Source organism: Peromyscus leucopus, chromosome 3, assembly GCF_004664715.2.
Source record: "Peromyscus leucopus breed LL Stock chromosome 3, UCI_PerLeu_2.1, whole genome shotgun sequence".
Classification (NCBI taxonomy): Eukaryota; Metazoa; Chordata; class Mammalia; order Rodentia; family Cricetidae; genus Peromyscus; species Peromyscus leucopus.
Genome location: NC_051065.1, coordinates 85,354,467 through 85,370,641, shown reverse-complemented (window position 1 = coordinate 85,370,641; position 16,175 = coordinate 85,354,467). Strand labels below are relative to the sequence as shown.

Sequence of the window (16,175 nt, the reverse complement as noted above, 5' to 3'; positions counted from 1 at the left end):
AACTATTGGATTTTCTATGTTCCTTGTCTTATTCTATCACAGACTTTGTTCCAGCTTCTAAGGGGACACAGTTGTCAATGGCAGGGACTCCGGTAATGTTTTCATCCTGGAAGAACAGAATTGGAACTGGGTTCATTTTCATAGTTGAAGAGTATGAGTCCATGCAGAAGATCTTAACCAGCAGCTGCCAGGTTCTTTCTAGGTTTATGTTGGATAGAAAATCTCAGGGTTGCTGTGGGATGTCTTTCTGTATACTATGAATATGTGTTGTACTGATTGATTGATAATAAAGCTGTTTGGCCATTGGTGAAGCAGAAAAAGGATAGATGGTACATTTGAAATGAAGATCAGATTAAGAAGGGTTGAGTCTAGGGAGACACAGATCACTGGGAAGGGAACAACAAGATGTCAGCAGACCAGTAATGCCATGACAACATGGCAAAACATAGATTATAGGAATGGGTTAAATTAAGTTATTGGTGGAAGTATTAAGACAACTCTATGTATTTAAAAGGGAGGTTTATTTTGTGGCATAACTTACAAGTAAAGGGATAGGTTACAGGGTCTGGGAAAGGTGTAGTACAGTTCAGCGGTGTTCTCTGGAGAACTCTGCTCAGTCGACCTCCAGCGTCCAGGATCCAGGAACCAAGAGATCTGGCTCATCCAGATCTCGGGTCTTAAAGGCTCCTCTCTCAGCCCTGCCTCACAGATGTGACAGTTACTGGAAGCCTCAATGGGGGTAGTACTTCAAGGTCAAAGCTGGAACAGCTACCCACTACATCAGCTAGCTAATAAAAGTTGACTCATAGGCCATACATTTTGTAAGTAATGTAAGCCTCTGAGTGGTTATTTTATAAGCAGCTGCAGGACCATTGGTGGGAGAGATTTGTCCAGACCTCAGGGCCAGGAAGGACAAGAGAAACTTCCTACTGCATATAGTGTGTCATGAGATGCCTAAAGTGGCACAATGGTGGTCTGAGAATGGAAGAGTCATGGAATGAGGAGGCATATCTTGAGACATTGATGACTGTGGTCTCAACACTTTGGTGGCTAGGTACTCTATGGATGACTCAGACTCTCTTCTATTTCTCACATGGAAAAAGCTAAGTTTCAATGATTAAACACATATAACCATGTCATCCATGCCACAAATCCAAGATAGGTGGCTCCTGAGATGCTGTACATTGTGTCTTCATAGGTAGAACTCTGTCTTTCAGAGTGGTTCTCTTAGCCCAGGAGTAACTAATTCTCCCTTGGATGTCAGTCCCTCTCCTGATGTGACAAGACCATTTTTTCCTGAGAAGACCAGCATGGTGTCACTCACCATGATGTTATGTTTTCAAAGGTTTGCCAGCAGAGACTGATGGATGAGAAAACAAATTTTTGTATACTCAGCTTCCAATTCTTTGAGCTAAGTAAATCTTTTCATAATAGTATGCATAGCCCTGAGGAATATAATACAGTAACAGAAAGGGAAATTTATACACAGTTATAGGCAGAGGAAATATATTGAGATGCACTGAGTTCATTCTGTGCTTCCTATTATTTGGGATCACAGAAGAGTTACAGTATCATCTTCTTAAGGCAATATATATTACAATATTGTATCCACATACCAGTACAACCTCCTATTTAAAGATTCACCCAAGTCTTAATACAACCACAGAAGAGAGCCTGTGCACAGCACATAATCACAAACACTGTAGGTCATAAAAATGAAGGTCTTGTCCACTTTGAAATATTAAGAATAGTTTTAAGTGTGCTTTTGAAACTGATTCATCATCATGTTTTTGAAAGATTTACATTCTCAAAAATAACCCAAAGTTGTTAGATCAAGTGGAATCATCTGAGAATAAGGTGGCCACATCCTTCATAATTTACTATGTTTCATAACAATGACCTTTTCCCACATGGCTCCAAACAACCATATAAATATTACTTGAACATCTTTACAACCATTCTGAATTGGGTCAACTGACCCCATACTGACTTTCTAAACAAAATATAACAGATTCCCCAGTCTCTTTCCAACCAGGATTTTAAAATCTCAACATTTTGAAGTTTCCTACCAGTTATTTCCCAGAATATTCTCCTTTGTAATTATTCTGTTCTCATGACCAACTCCTGTATTGCACGTTTCCAAGTGTCCAGGAGAGCAGGCACTGCAGCCTCTTCCTTGGGGAAGATGTACTCTGAAGAAGCCACAGAAAATCCCCTATTTTTATCATCAGCTTTTTTGAAATAAGAAACCTCTTTCATTAATTATTTCTGCATGGTTGTCACAAATACCTGAGAAATGAAAGGTGAGAAATGACATATTTATTTTGGCTCATTATTTTTTTAGGAATTTCAGCCCATAATGTAAAGAAAGGTATGTTGGGGATACTCAGTGAGCATAGTATGATGAAAGAAGACTACAGGAATATAAATGAATGCAGACAATGTCCTTACAAGGATCTGACTGCCATGAAGTGATTCTTCCACCTAGTGTGAACACAAAACTTTCCCGAACCTTCAAAAATATTGAGAAAAGCAGGGGGATATTATTCAACATTTGAGGCATCTAACAAGCCACACAGAGTCTATAATTCTGATTACAATTCTTTATGTGAAAACAGCTCCTAGGAGACTATAGAGCTTTCTATTTTGCTATATGACTCCCAACATATTGATATTAAACACATTATGAGAATTTCCTTAAAAACTGTGCTGTTGGTACTAAGGAGGAAGAGTTTTGAGGCAAAGAAAACTCTATGGGCAGCTGTACCCTATTGTCACATGACTTTCTCAGTCTTTCTTTGCAAAAATACATTAGCAGATGGAAGCAATAAGGGGGCCAGATGTGCTTTGCTACATCCTTCAGTAGTTTAGGTCATGGCTTGTATCACTGTGGAGGGGTACTCTTATACTGTTGACAGTAATAAGTAGCAACATCTTCAGGCTCCATGGTGCTAATGATAAGTGTAAAATCTGTCCCAGATCCACTGCCACTGTACTTTGCAAAAACTACAGATTCCGTGTTGGCTGTATGGTATGTGAGGAGTCTAGGAGAGCTTCCTGGTTTCTGCTGATACCAGGCTAACAAATTACCAATTCCTTCACTTGCCCTGCAATTAATGGTGACTCTGTCTCCTAGAGATGCAGCCAAGGATGGAGATTGGGTCATCTGGATGTCACATATCATGCCTGTGATTGGAAACATACAATCAATATACTTGGTTAGTCATTAGAGAAATGGCTTCTCTGAAGTTCCAGTAAACACTGATTAAGAAGGAACAAAGGAATTCACATAGTTATCTTTCTTTACCTGGGATCCAGAACAGCAGGAACACCAAAAGCTGAGAGGGAGCCTTCATGTTTGTGCTGTGATGTGATATTGACTCAATCTTGGACAGGGTATGACCAGACTATTAAGAATATATGAGTGAACACATGCAAATCATCAGGGCCTAGGCAGATCAGGGCACAGATGCAGGACTGGTTTATCTTAGGAATGCAGCTGGTCCATGGGCAGGTATCCCAAACTTAGAGCAGAATATTTCAGATTTTACTGAAGACTATTTCTGATAATGTCAAAGTTTATTATAAAATTATTTTTGATACATTTTTCAGCACTACAATGGATATAAACACAACTGTAAAGTCCTTTGTGCGGTGGGATATCTTTCTGAATATGTGTGGCTCCCATTGGATGGTAAATAAAGCTGCTTTGGCCTATGGTAAGAAAACTTACAGCCATGCAAGACATTCAGGGAGAGATACATAAAGAAGAAGGGTGAAGTCAGGGTAGATGCCAACCCATGGCTGAAGGAGCAACAAGATTTCAGCAGACTGGTAATGCCATGGCCACATGGCAACATATAGATTTATAGAAATGGGTTAAGTTAAGTTTTAAGAGATAATTAATAATGAAGCTGAAGCTATAGGCCATACAGTATTAATTAATATAAGCCTCTAATTGCTGTGGATATCACTCTGTCTGCTGTGAATATGTTGCTCTGATTGGTTAATAAATAAAATGCTGATTGGGCAGTAGGCAGGCAAGAAGTATATTATAGGCAGGATAAAGAGAGAGAAGAATTCTGGGAACAGGAAGGCTGAGTCAGGAGATGCTACCAGCTGCCACCATGAAAAACAAGATGTAAAGATAACGGTAAACCACAAGCCATGTGGCGAGGTATAAATTTATAAAATTCATGGGTTAATTTAAGATGTAGACCTAGCTAGTAAGAAACCTGAGCCATTAGGCCATACAGTGTGTAAATAATATAAGCCTCTGTGTGTTTACTTGGTCAAGTGGCTGAGGGACTGGCAGGTGTGAGAAAGATGTGTCCTGACTACCAACAGGCTAGGACACAGGAAACCATCTAACTACAAATACAGTTTTAATTAACATAAGCCTCTGTGTGTTTACTTGTATAAAAGCAGCTGCAGGACTAGTAGGTGAGAGAGATTGTTGTGACCATGGGCCAGGAGGGACACAAAAAAACTTCAGCTACATCTATGTGATTATTTTATAAGCAGCTGAGGGTCTGCAGGTGGGAGTGTTTCATCCAGACTGCTGGTCAAGCAGAACTGGAGAAACATCCAGCTTACACCATTGTTCCTTTATTCACATTATGTCTATACAGAATTGTCCATTTGAAATAATTATTAGAACACACTCATCAGAAACACAAATAGATTCAAAATCAGTGTTGATGAACTCTCAGCACTGTTATTTTTCTAGTATACTGAATATTTTTGTGTCTATATACAAGAATAACACTGTTTTTTTTTAAACTATTTTATTAGAGGGGCCTTGGGACATGATGCTTTTTTTCATAACAGTTTACTTTTTTTTTTTTTTTTTATGGACCACTAACCGGGACATGTTTTAATTAAGTTATGGTATGTTAGAGTCAAGTCAGAAAACAACAACAGCAACAACAACAAAATGGAGTAGTAATTTGAACAGAAAAAAAAATTGACATGCAAAAAAAAGTGACTCTCACAGGATGTCAGCATATGAAGATTTACGCTTCCCAATTGCCTTTTGTTTTACTTCTATTTATATGTTTATTTATTACACACACACCACACACACACACACACACAACACACGAAGAGGTTCCATAACGTTGTGTTGTCTGTTGTGTGTGTGTGTGTGTGTCTTGTGTAGTCAGAAGTTCAACTTGAAGGAGCCATGTTTCTCATTCTACCATTGTGAATCACAGGATTTGAACCTAGGTCTTCAAGCTTGGTAGCACCAGTCTTTATCAACAGAGGCATTTCAGTTACCCATAGTGTTCTTAAATGTGTGTCACTGGGAGATTTCATACATGACAAAACCTACAGATTTCAGTCTTACTCAACCATTCAATAAGCCTACATTATTGGTTTAGAGTTATTATTTCCAATCAAGCCATCATATCAAACCTTCTCTTCTGACATTAACTAATATTTCCCACTTTTTCTTCCACATGCATCCTGTTTAGTGATGCTGGTGACTTCAACAAAAATCTCTCTCCATACAATGCTGGAGAGCTAGTCAGCAGTTAAGAGAGGACTGGCCATTTTCTTCTAGAGGTCCTGAGTCCAGCTACCAACACCTACATGGCATCTCACAAGCATCTGTAACTGTATTTCCAATATCCAACACCCTCTTGAGAATCCTTGGGCACTGCATGAATTTTGGTACATAGTCATACATGCAAGGAAAAATATCCAAAGACATACAATAGAATAATAAAAATAAAAAAATATCTACTTCTTCCTTCAACTCTAGAATATGAATTAATATAATATGAATCACTAAGTCACTCCAGGACTCTCAGGATCAATTTTCTCCAACAAAAATTAGTAAGTTCTCTCCTCTGTTTTTCCTCAGTTTTCCTCTATGTTATATTCATATTTATAAAGGTTTAAATGTTGTTTATTGGAGCTTGACTTTGTGACCTGCAGAGATGTAGGGAGCCTTATGCAGTGGAGAGTTCATTAAACCTCTCTCTTCTTGTTGAATGGGCTCTCTCAGTGTAAGGTTCTATTGAGGGATTCTTCATTGTATGTTTAGCAGCAAAAAACACACCCATGATGATCAGTCACCAGGCTGATTATATATATATAATTATATATATGAAATTGTATTTCCTGCCAAGCTAATAGTCATGTAGATGGAAAAAATATCTTGGAACTCTAAAAGAAAGGGATTGTGTGAATTCAGGTTCTCTAGAAGAACAGAAATGACAGATGAATATTTATGCACTGGAGATTTAGGGCTTGATTGAGATGGTGCAGCAGATAAAGTGCTTCTTGCCCACAAACCCTTATGATTGGATGTCGGATTGCAGTGAGAAAAGAAAAGAGCCTCTCAAAATTTTCCTTATGTTTGCTGTGAAATAGGCCCTCAACATTCACAAACAAAACAGATATAAAAATAAGCAGCATATACAAGCAGAATATGCTAAATACTAATTCAAAGTCCCCACAGTAGGTTCTATGACACTGCAGCTAAAAGGCTGTACCCTTAAATGTAGTCAAGGTAACATGAGTATGGTTCCTAGTTCTCAGCTAGTATTTGAGTTAAAAAAAAAAAAAAAAAAAAGGGAATGACTATTGCTGGATTTACACAGACAGGAATTTGAATGGAGAACAACAAACAGTCACCCAGATCTAGACAATTTGGTTACTAGAAGGCCATTTCTGGCTAGATAAGGGGAGATTCCTCTTCTGTGTGGCATACACTGTGGGCTTATAGTCCATAAATGGCTGTCTTCACAGTGGGGAGCCAGGAACACAAACAAATGGTGGTCTTTGGCACTGGATGCCTTAGCATTCCTCATCTGATACTGAGAACTTCAAGGGTTCCCTTCCCTGAGGACAGGCCAGCAGGTACCAGGAGGATGTAAGGTATCAGCAAGGAAAGAAGTGATTCAGGCATGATGGTAAGGAGAATCTTGCAGCCTGACTGACTAGCAGCCAGAGTCTTTTTTACAGCATTTTCAGCAAGTAAGTATAGGTTAATGTTGTTCCAAAACATCAATCATATCAATTTTATTTTTGGACAAAAACATCATTCATATCCCTTTGTGTTTCACTTTTCTCCTGCATACTTTTTAGTCATCATTGATAAACCATGACAGAACAGAGTTATCTTTTACAACTATTTTCAATTCAATTCAGTCATCATGATAAATTATCTTTTATAACCATTTTTACTCATCAGTCCAATAATAATTCATTTAGAATCTAGAGACATATGACAGCCTGTTTCAGGCTAGTAAGTTTTGTGACTTCAGGATGCAGATAAAAATAAAAGGTCTTCGAGCCAGCCTGGGCAAATTGCCATGCCCCAAGCAGTATATTATTAATTCTTAATGATCAGAGTATCCAAGAAAAATCCTCAAGCCAATGCTACTGCAATTATTATTCAATTCTTGCACAATACAATATTTATATTTCATATGTGTATAGAATTTTTATATGCCTATTCCTGGCATTATTTTGTTCCTTGGTCATAAGGCATTACAGTAGCTTCACAGGAGCTAGTTTTCTATGAAAGGAGGTCCTGACACCTTACTCTTTGTCATCTTTCTACATCATTCTTTGCTCATCAGTATAAGTCTCTGTTTTAGGGCAGAGGTAACTTCAGCTAATCTAACTATGTTCCCATTTATGTCACTTAATTGCCTTGAGTGTATAGTGGGAAGAGGCTTGTAATTTGATCTGTGGCCAATTCCTCTAGCCGACTGTATTCTTGTTGATCTGTTCCTGAGTAAGTACATGGATAGATGTTTCAGGAATATCTCATGAGCATCATAAAGAGACACCTGGATTCTTTATGTGTATGACACACTCCAAGGTGTAAAGAAGACCTTCAAGTAGATAAGGATATCTCCCTAAAAGAATGCATTAATGATTCATAAGAAATTTTCCATCAACCTAATAATCCCAAATTGCACAAATATTAAAAATCCCCTGAGTATGCAACAGGAAGAGATCAAAACCAAAAGTGGCATGGTCTCCAGCATGTGGCTCAGACTTTGCTGGAACTTTGTCAGCAGCTGTGCTGGCTTTATGACTTTTGTCACTCCCATCAGATGTGGCGTGCCAGTTTGAAGAGAACAACTAGTCTTTAGCCTACCTTGGAAATCCAAAGAATCTGGATTCATGTTAGTAAAGGATAGCTACAGCAGTAGCAGCAATGCAGGACAGAAACAAGGTAGATGAAGTTCAGCATCAGACAAACACAGGTAGATGATGAACTCAAGTGAAGTTCAAGCAATATGATGAACTCAACAGAAGGATGACAACAGAATAGATGATGAACTCAACAGATGGATGAGTACAGGGTAGATGATGACTCAGGGGCAAGATTAGGACAGGGTAGGTGATGAACTGAGGAGAAATATTCAAGGGCATGGAGAACACAAGCAAAAGCTTTTCACTCAGACTTTTTTTTTTTAATCTGGAGCACCAGCAGAGGATGCCTCCAGATATAGTGTGAGTCTTCCCACTACTGTCAGCCTACTCAAGAGAATCCCTCACAAGGCTGCCTAGAAATTCACAATATCTGTAGATATCTCACAGTATATACAGAAGCTTATCTACCTGGGTTATTATAGATCCTGTCAAGTTGATAATCATCAGTAACCATCAAAAGAATGAATCATTGAATCTTAGGAGTCTTATAGAGACATGACTCTAAGTAGCTAGGCCACCATAAAGCAACCAGTATGAAAATGTCTTGCTGTTTGTCTGGACTGTACACATCAGAGCATGATTTTTCCCACATGAATTTCCAGAGCTAGAAAGTAATTGATTTGAATTCTCTCTGCCATCCCAAAGAACACAAAAAGTCCCATGACACTTTAGTGAGAATTCTGACCTTCAGAACTGAGCTGTTTGTAGGGAAGAAACCATGCTAATTGATGGAGCAGCCATGAAAACCTGAAGCAATAGAATGGAAGATGTTCTGTACCTTAACAATCTTTAATCAGATCTCTCAGCTACATTGTAAAAAATTAGGCATGAGGCATGGAAAATTTTATATGGGTAACTATCAGATTTCAAAGACTTTAGAAATTTGCTGGGTAAAGCTTGTTATCTGGGTATTAAGTGTCTCTAGTCAGCTCACACAGAAGCTGGATGGAGAAAAAGCAGTTGCTTCTTAACTTCCATTACAAAAAGACATACTGAATTTATAATATTGCAAAGGACAGTGAAGGAGGAAGCCATAATAATGGGAAGGAATGTAGAAAAATGGTAGTGTTAGCAGCAATGGATATTTTCCTCTGATTTTCATCTCAAATAAAGTAATTTGGAGCTTGTGGATGTTGGACTAATATAAATAAGGTAAGTCTGGGGTGGGGCAGGCAGAGGGAATGTATGAATTTTAAACTATCATTCTGTTTTTTCCTGTTTTAGGTCATACGTCATGTGTGTGATGGAAGGTACATATTTAAAACAGACAGAACTGCATTCACTCTTTAGCCCAGAATGATCCATTGGCTTACTACCTACATGCTCTGATGACCAGTCCCCTCATTCATGAAGAGCAGAACTCAAGATATCAAAGGATATCTTCTGTATTCAGCCAGATGATGTACCATGATATGTATTTTAATAAATATACTCCTTTTAACTATTGATGCCAGTTATTTCAAATGTTTGCTTTATTATAAACGAAGCTACCCCCATATTGACTTTGACACTTTCCCTTGCTTGCTTGCTTGTTATTGTTTTTCATTTTATTTTAGGCATTTGGGTGTTTTTTGTGATTGTATGTCTCTTGTACCCTAACGCTACACATTAGCTTACAATACCACTGGAGTTCAGAAGAGGGCATCAGATCCCCTGGAACTGGAATTGCAGAGGTTTATGAGCCACCTGGTGGATGTTTTGAATTGAAACCAGATTTCTAGAAAAATAACTTGGATTCTAACCATTCAATCATGTCTCCAGTCTATCCTTTCTCATTTAAAGGACATTCTCATTCTGAAAGCTCATGTGAACATTCTAGCCAAGGGGAGGTGTATTGGGAACAGAGCTGTCTCTCAACAAGGTTTTTTGTCCCAGTCCCTAAAAGAGCCTCTGGTCAGATTATCTGATTACTGGATTTAGGTTTGTTCCCTAGAGGGTCTGAGTTCAACTTAGCCCAGGGTAAATGCATCCTGGACCCTCTTCATGACTACACAACTCTAGGATGATATCCAGGGATTAAGGAGTAGAAGCAACTTTGTACTCCAGAGGGAGGGAGTCTAACTACCCTTTCAATATGAAAGATTCATGATAACTGTAGAGCCATGATCTTCTCTTGACATTTTGTCTCTCATTTGGAATCCAAATATAGCAACTCTTGGAGGTGGAGTATCTCAAGGAGGACTACAAACAACAAGGTCAGTTGGAGTTGAATGATGATACTGACATTCAGCAGAGACCTGTTTCCATTCTTCTTCGTGTGACAAAACAATGTCCAGACAGCTGTGGAATAAAACAGTAAAGCCAACAAGATGCATGTCTCCTTCCTCATCCTCACTACTTGGAATTGAGTGCCCTGAATTGCCAGGATGTCATATGGTTTAAACAGATGATCCACAAGGCTGTACATCTTTATGCTATTTACTCCTCTTGTCATCCATCTTAATATCTTGGAATGAAGATGCTATGCAAGCAATGACAATTCAGATGTCATTTTCTATAAAAGTCATCAACATTTATCCAACAACAGTCTGTGTCTTGCTGTCCTCTGTGGAATTTCAAGGTAAAGGTGACTAAGTGTGACTATATTAATTGGTTTGTCTGAGTAGCTTTCCCTTGATAAGGTCCCCAAAATATTGCATTTCAACAGAAACGTGATTTCACATGCAAGTATTAGCCTTTTACTGCAATGTGATGTGTGGCATTAGTATTCTTCCTTGATGTTGAACAGCAGCATCTAAAACTCACATGTTGGCATTAGATCACAAGAAACATGTGTCACTCTTTTAAAACTATATAAGATATTCAAAATTTGTTATATTAAAGATTTGTATGAAAAGACTTGTCCCTTTTTACCATAATTAAATTCTATATCATTTCACCTGGTTGCAAACTCATGATAAGAAATGGAGTACAAAATATCTAAGAATATAGACTTAGTAAGCTCATAAGAACACATACACTTTAAACTATTTCCAGGTGTATTTAACACTTACTCATTGGTATCTATACTTCATGAAGGCATGGAACGGAGTATGCGTGCATGTATGCGACTGTGTGGACATTATTCTTCCTTGTGGCTCTGTTCACTGGGAGGAAAGAATAGTCCCATTCTGGTTTTCAACAAAAGCATTTTTATTTTTAAGTACACTAGTATTTTAGCACTGTTCACTGTGAAATAATCTTACCTCTGGATTCCAAAATGGACAATACTCAACACTGTCTTCATTTGGCCATCTTACCAGAGAGGGCACCACTAACACATATCTATCCAGTAATAACACCAGCCTTAGAGCTAAAAATCAAAGACTAAAAAAAGTGTCTAGGTTCTTGGTTCACTTGGCCCCAAGTAAGATTTCAAGTCTTTGCATACTTTGCTTAGAGTTGTCTTGGCATTGACCATACCCACAGTTAGCCTACTGAACCTGGAGATCCAGCAAGTCTGGGTCCTTTCATAGAGGGGAACAAGCCTCTCTCAGAAATTGACCATCTAGCAACAGTGTTCTCTGATTCAGCAGGATCTCTTTCCTCTGGTAATTTGTTCTATCCATAGTACCAAATCTGACAGAAGGGAAATGAGTTAATATGAAAGTTAAGATTGGATGTCCCTGATCCAGCTGGGATCTCCCACTCCCCTAAGCTCTCTTTCCCTCACATCCAGTTTGTTCATATAGATCTCATCCATTTCTGTCTTTGGGCAATCCCTGTGTCTTTCTTGGGGTCCTCTTTACTAGGTAGCCTCGCTGAGGTTGTGAGTAGCAGTCTAGTCATCCTTTGTTTTACATCTAGTATCCACCTGTGAGTGAGTACATAGTATGTCTGTCTTTCAGAGTCTGGGTTACCTCACTCAGGATGATTTTTTCTAGATCCATCCATTTGCCTGAAAACCTCATGATGTCATTGTTTTTCTCTGCACCATGATAAATGAAGACCCCATGGGAACAGGAAGAAGCAAAGTGCTAGAGAGGTCCCCAGAAATCCACAAAGATACCTCCACAATAGACTACTGGCAATGGTAGAGAGAAAGCCCGAATTGACCCACTCTGGTGATCAGATGGCCAAACACCCTAACTGTTGTGGTAGAACTCTCATCCAATGACTGATGGAAGCAGATGCAGAGATCCACAGCCATGCCTGAGGTGGAGCTCCTGGAGTCCAATCGGTGAGGAAGAGGAGGGATTGTATGAGTGAGAATTGTTGAGACCATGTTTGGAAAAAACACAGGGACAAGTAGCCAAACTAGTGGAAACACATGAACTATGAACCAATAGCTGAGGAGTCCCCAACTGGATTAGGCCCTCTCCATAAAGTGAGACAGTCAATTAGCTTGAACGGTTTGAGAGGCTCCCAGGCAGTAGACCGGACCTGTCCTTAATGCATGAGCTGGCTGTTTGGAGCCTGGGGTCTATGCAAGGACATTTTGCTCAGCCTGGGTGAAGGGAGGAGGGAACTGGACCTGCCTTGACTGAATCTACTAGGCTGAACTGAATCCCCAGGGGAGTCCTTGCCCTGGAAGTGATGGGATTGGGGGGTGGGTTGGAGGGAGGGGGGATGGGAGGAGGAGGACAGGGGAATATGTGGCTGATATGTAAAATTAAATTAAATTATAAAATAAAAAAAGATTGGATGTCCCATAGGAATATAGCTTAGCAGTTGAGAACACTTATTTGTCTTTCAAAACACCTGTATTCAATTGCCAACACTCACATGGGGGTTCACATGTGTGACTTCAGTTTCAGGGCATCTGAAGCCTTCTTCTGACTTCCTTATGTACTAAACATGCAAAAGGTAGACATATATACATGCTGATAAAACACTCATGCATACAGAATAAAATAAATAAACATCAACAAAATAAAATAAAACATTGGTATTCTTCATTCTCAGTAGGCCCAAGATGATTATTATTCAGATTTTGGGGGCCCTTGAGAACTAAACACTAATTTCAGGAATGACTTAATGAGATAACCTATACTTTATTTATAATGAGGCACATTGAGCAATATATTGATTTATTTGATAGTTTAATATAATACAACTGATGATTTTATGTTCCTACTAGTAAAATATAAAACCTATCTGCATAAGAATAATGATGTTGCAAACATGATAGAAAAACATGCAGAGATGACCAGCCACCCTAGTGGGAACTCATGAACTGTAGAAATGTCCTTCTTTATCAGTGTAATATGTATAAAATAAAGAAACGCTGTTCTGGATTACCTAGTTTGCCCTAAATAAAAGACTACATGAGTGTATGAGCCATGAACTGCCTACCATATCTTGTTATTTGCATATTTCAACCTCGGAAACCACAAATGGCTCATAGTTGCTTTAAGTAATGTACTTTTCAGAAGAGCACTAATTAGTCTGACTAAGACTGGAAAACACAATGGACTTTCAGTTGCAGATTTTCAGCCTCATGTTATTCAGTGTCACAGGTAAGACAGGCTCTGAGTTCAGAATCCAATATTATTTTCCTGGGGTAGACTGAGTCTAAGATAAACTACTTTCCATTTTGTTTCTTCTGAATGTTGGATGGTATCAAGTTATTTGTGTATCTCTATGTCTACTAACCTTTCTCTCTTTTCTTTGATTTCCTGACCACAGTGTCCAGTGGAGAAATTGTGCTCACCCAGTCTCCAGCATCCATGGCTGCATCTCAAGGGACAGGGTCACCATGACCTGCATAACCAGCTCAAGTATAAGCAATAGTAGATTGCACTGGTACCAACAGAAGCCAGGAGCCTCTCCCAAACTCCTGATTTATGGCACATCCAACCTGGCTTCTGGAGTCCCAGCTCGCTTCAGTGGCAGTGGGTCTGGACCTCTACTCTCTCACAATCAGCAGCATGGAGGCTGAAGATGCTGCCACTTACTACTGTCAGCAGTGGAATACTACCCACCCACACAGTGCTACAGACTGGAACAAAAACACTTTACCTCACTAGAGCCCAGCTGCTGCTTCCCTCTAAAAATGAAATATGGCCAAGGGTTTTAGTGATATGTGGCAGAATGTCATATATATATATATATATATATATATATATATATATGTGTGTGTGTGTGTGTGTGTGTGTGTGTGTGTGTGTGTGTGTATTACATATATTTCCTACTTTTAATATTTTTTATATTGAAAAATTTTAATGCAACTCTGGTAGATTCTTTACCTCTATCAATTTATTGATTGGTTTTCATGATGAAAACTTTCTCCTGGAAATGTGCCTTAGATGTCATGGCTACAGTTGGTTGGGTTGGGATAAGTGTGGGAAAACTGTGCTATAAGTATTGTAGTGGCCTTGGCTTCTGAGCATGTGAGGCTTGTTCACCTCCTGGGGTGCTGGGCTTCTCAAACTGTGGGAATCTCCTCTTTTTTTGAGTAAGGCAGGCTTGGATAGGGACATCAGAGTATATCCAGCAGTGTGATTGGGTTACTTGAATGATTCTTCATGATACGGAGAAATGGAAATTTTCTGTTCTCTTGGGGAGGGCAGGTGATTTTACAAGACGGTCAGCAAAGCAGGTCAATAAGCTACTTCTGTAGAGAACTCATGAATACAGCATTAGAGTGGAGACTACAGTAGTTCTCGCTCATTCTAACAGTCATAGGAAATCCCTTGTTTACCAGCTGGTTTCAAACAATGGCATGCAGTGATCCACACAGAATGCTTCATGTATTCTTTACAATGCCATTTGCATCTTTGGATAACTTAATGTCTCCACGATAGCCCACTGTATGCCAGTGCTGCCCTCAAGTAATATAGTTGGACAATATTTCTTTATCCCCTACGTTGGTTCTGTTTGTTGAAAGAAAGTGTAGCTGACACCTCCACATAGCCACTACCCTGGAAGTCTACAGGAACTTTTGCACCTGGTCTCTGTTACCTTCGTTCATTTCAGGATATTTTCTGGCTGGTTGTTCTCCTTCAAGACAGTCACTTACTAGAAGTAAACTTCCTCTGTCATCCTACTAAAAGTAGTATCCATCCTACCTCTGTCTTCTGATTTTCCTTAACAGACTTTCTTTACCTCTGAAATTGTACTGGTAATTTCTACTTGAAATGCTTTTCTCTCCAAAAAAACATATTTAGTGAGAGACATATATTGTATTATCTTTCTATTCTTATGACAAATCTTGAAACAAACAAATGATAAAGAAACCAATAAGGTAACAGAGAAGTAATAAAGGGGCATTTAAATTTTTCATTTATGTTTACTTGTATGTATTGGTATGAATTTTGTATTGGTGTGTATGTGAGTGGCACACATGTACAAGTCAGAGAGTCACTTCTCTCATTTAACCATGTAGGTCACAGTGATTGACTTAGTGGCAGGCATCTTTACAGGCTGAGTCATCTCTCTCACCTTCAAAATTTTCCTTTAAATTCTGAGAAATAAATCAAAGATAACACCAAATGTCAAAAAGAATGCACATACTGATGGGTTTGAAGAAATAATGTTGAGACAACAATCATCCTACCAAAATCTACTTGTAGATATAATGCAAACCAGAGCAACATCTTCACAAACAAAAAAAAAAAAACCACACTTTTTTTCCTAGGCAAGGTTCCTAGCCTCCTGGAACTTGTTTTATAAACTAAGCTGGCCTTGAATGCAGTGAGATCTGCCTGCCTCTGCCTCTTAAGTCCTGGGATTAAAGGCATGTGCCACCACCACCTTTAATCTCAGGGGGAAAAAAATCTTAAGATTCACATGGAAACTGAGTACAGAGAGTAAATCTGGGGAACTATAATAACTAATCTTAAGCAATATTATAGAGGTAGAATAATAAACACTATTGTATTAGCAGAGACAAATGCATAGGTTATTTAAACAGATTTGAATACTCAAATTTGTCAAAGCAACTAGAGTAAACTGTGTGACAAATATAGAAACCCACAAACCAACAAACTGATGAACAGAGAAGGAAAGACAAAATCATTAACAAATTGTTCTGGGAAACACAGATGTGCACATATACAGAAAATGAAATTAGA

General features: G+C 38.8%; 1 gene segment (V, D, J or C); it reads right to left on the bottom strand.

The window, feature by feature from the left end:
* Window positions 1–2,884: 2,884 nt before the first annotated feature.
* On the bottom strand, window positions 2,885–3,380 carry LOC114689400. The segment is given in 2 exon segments: window positions 2,885–3,186; window positions 3,308–3,380. Coding segments are annotated over 2 exon segments (351 nt in total).
* Window positions 3,381–16,175: the final 12,795 nt, after the last annotated feature.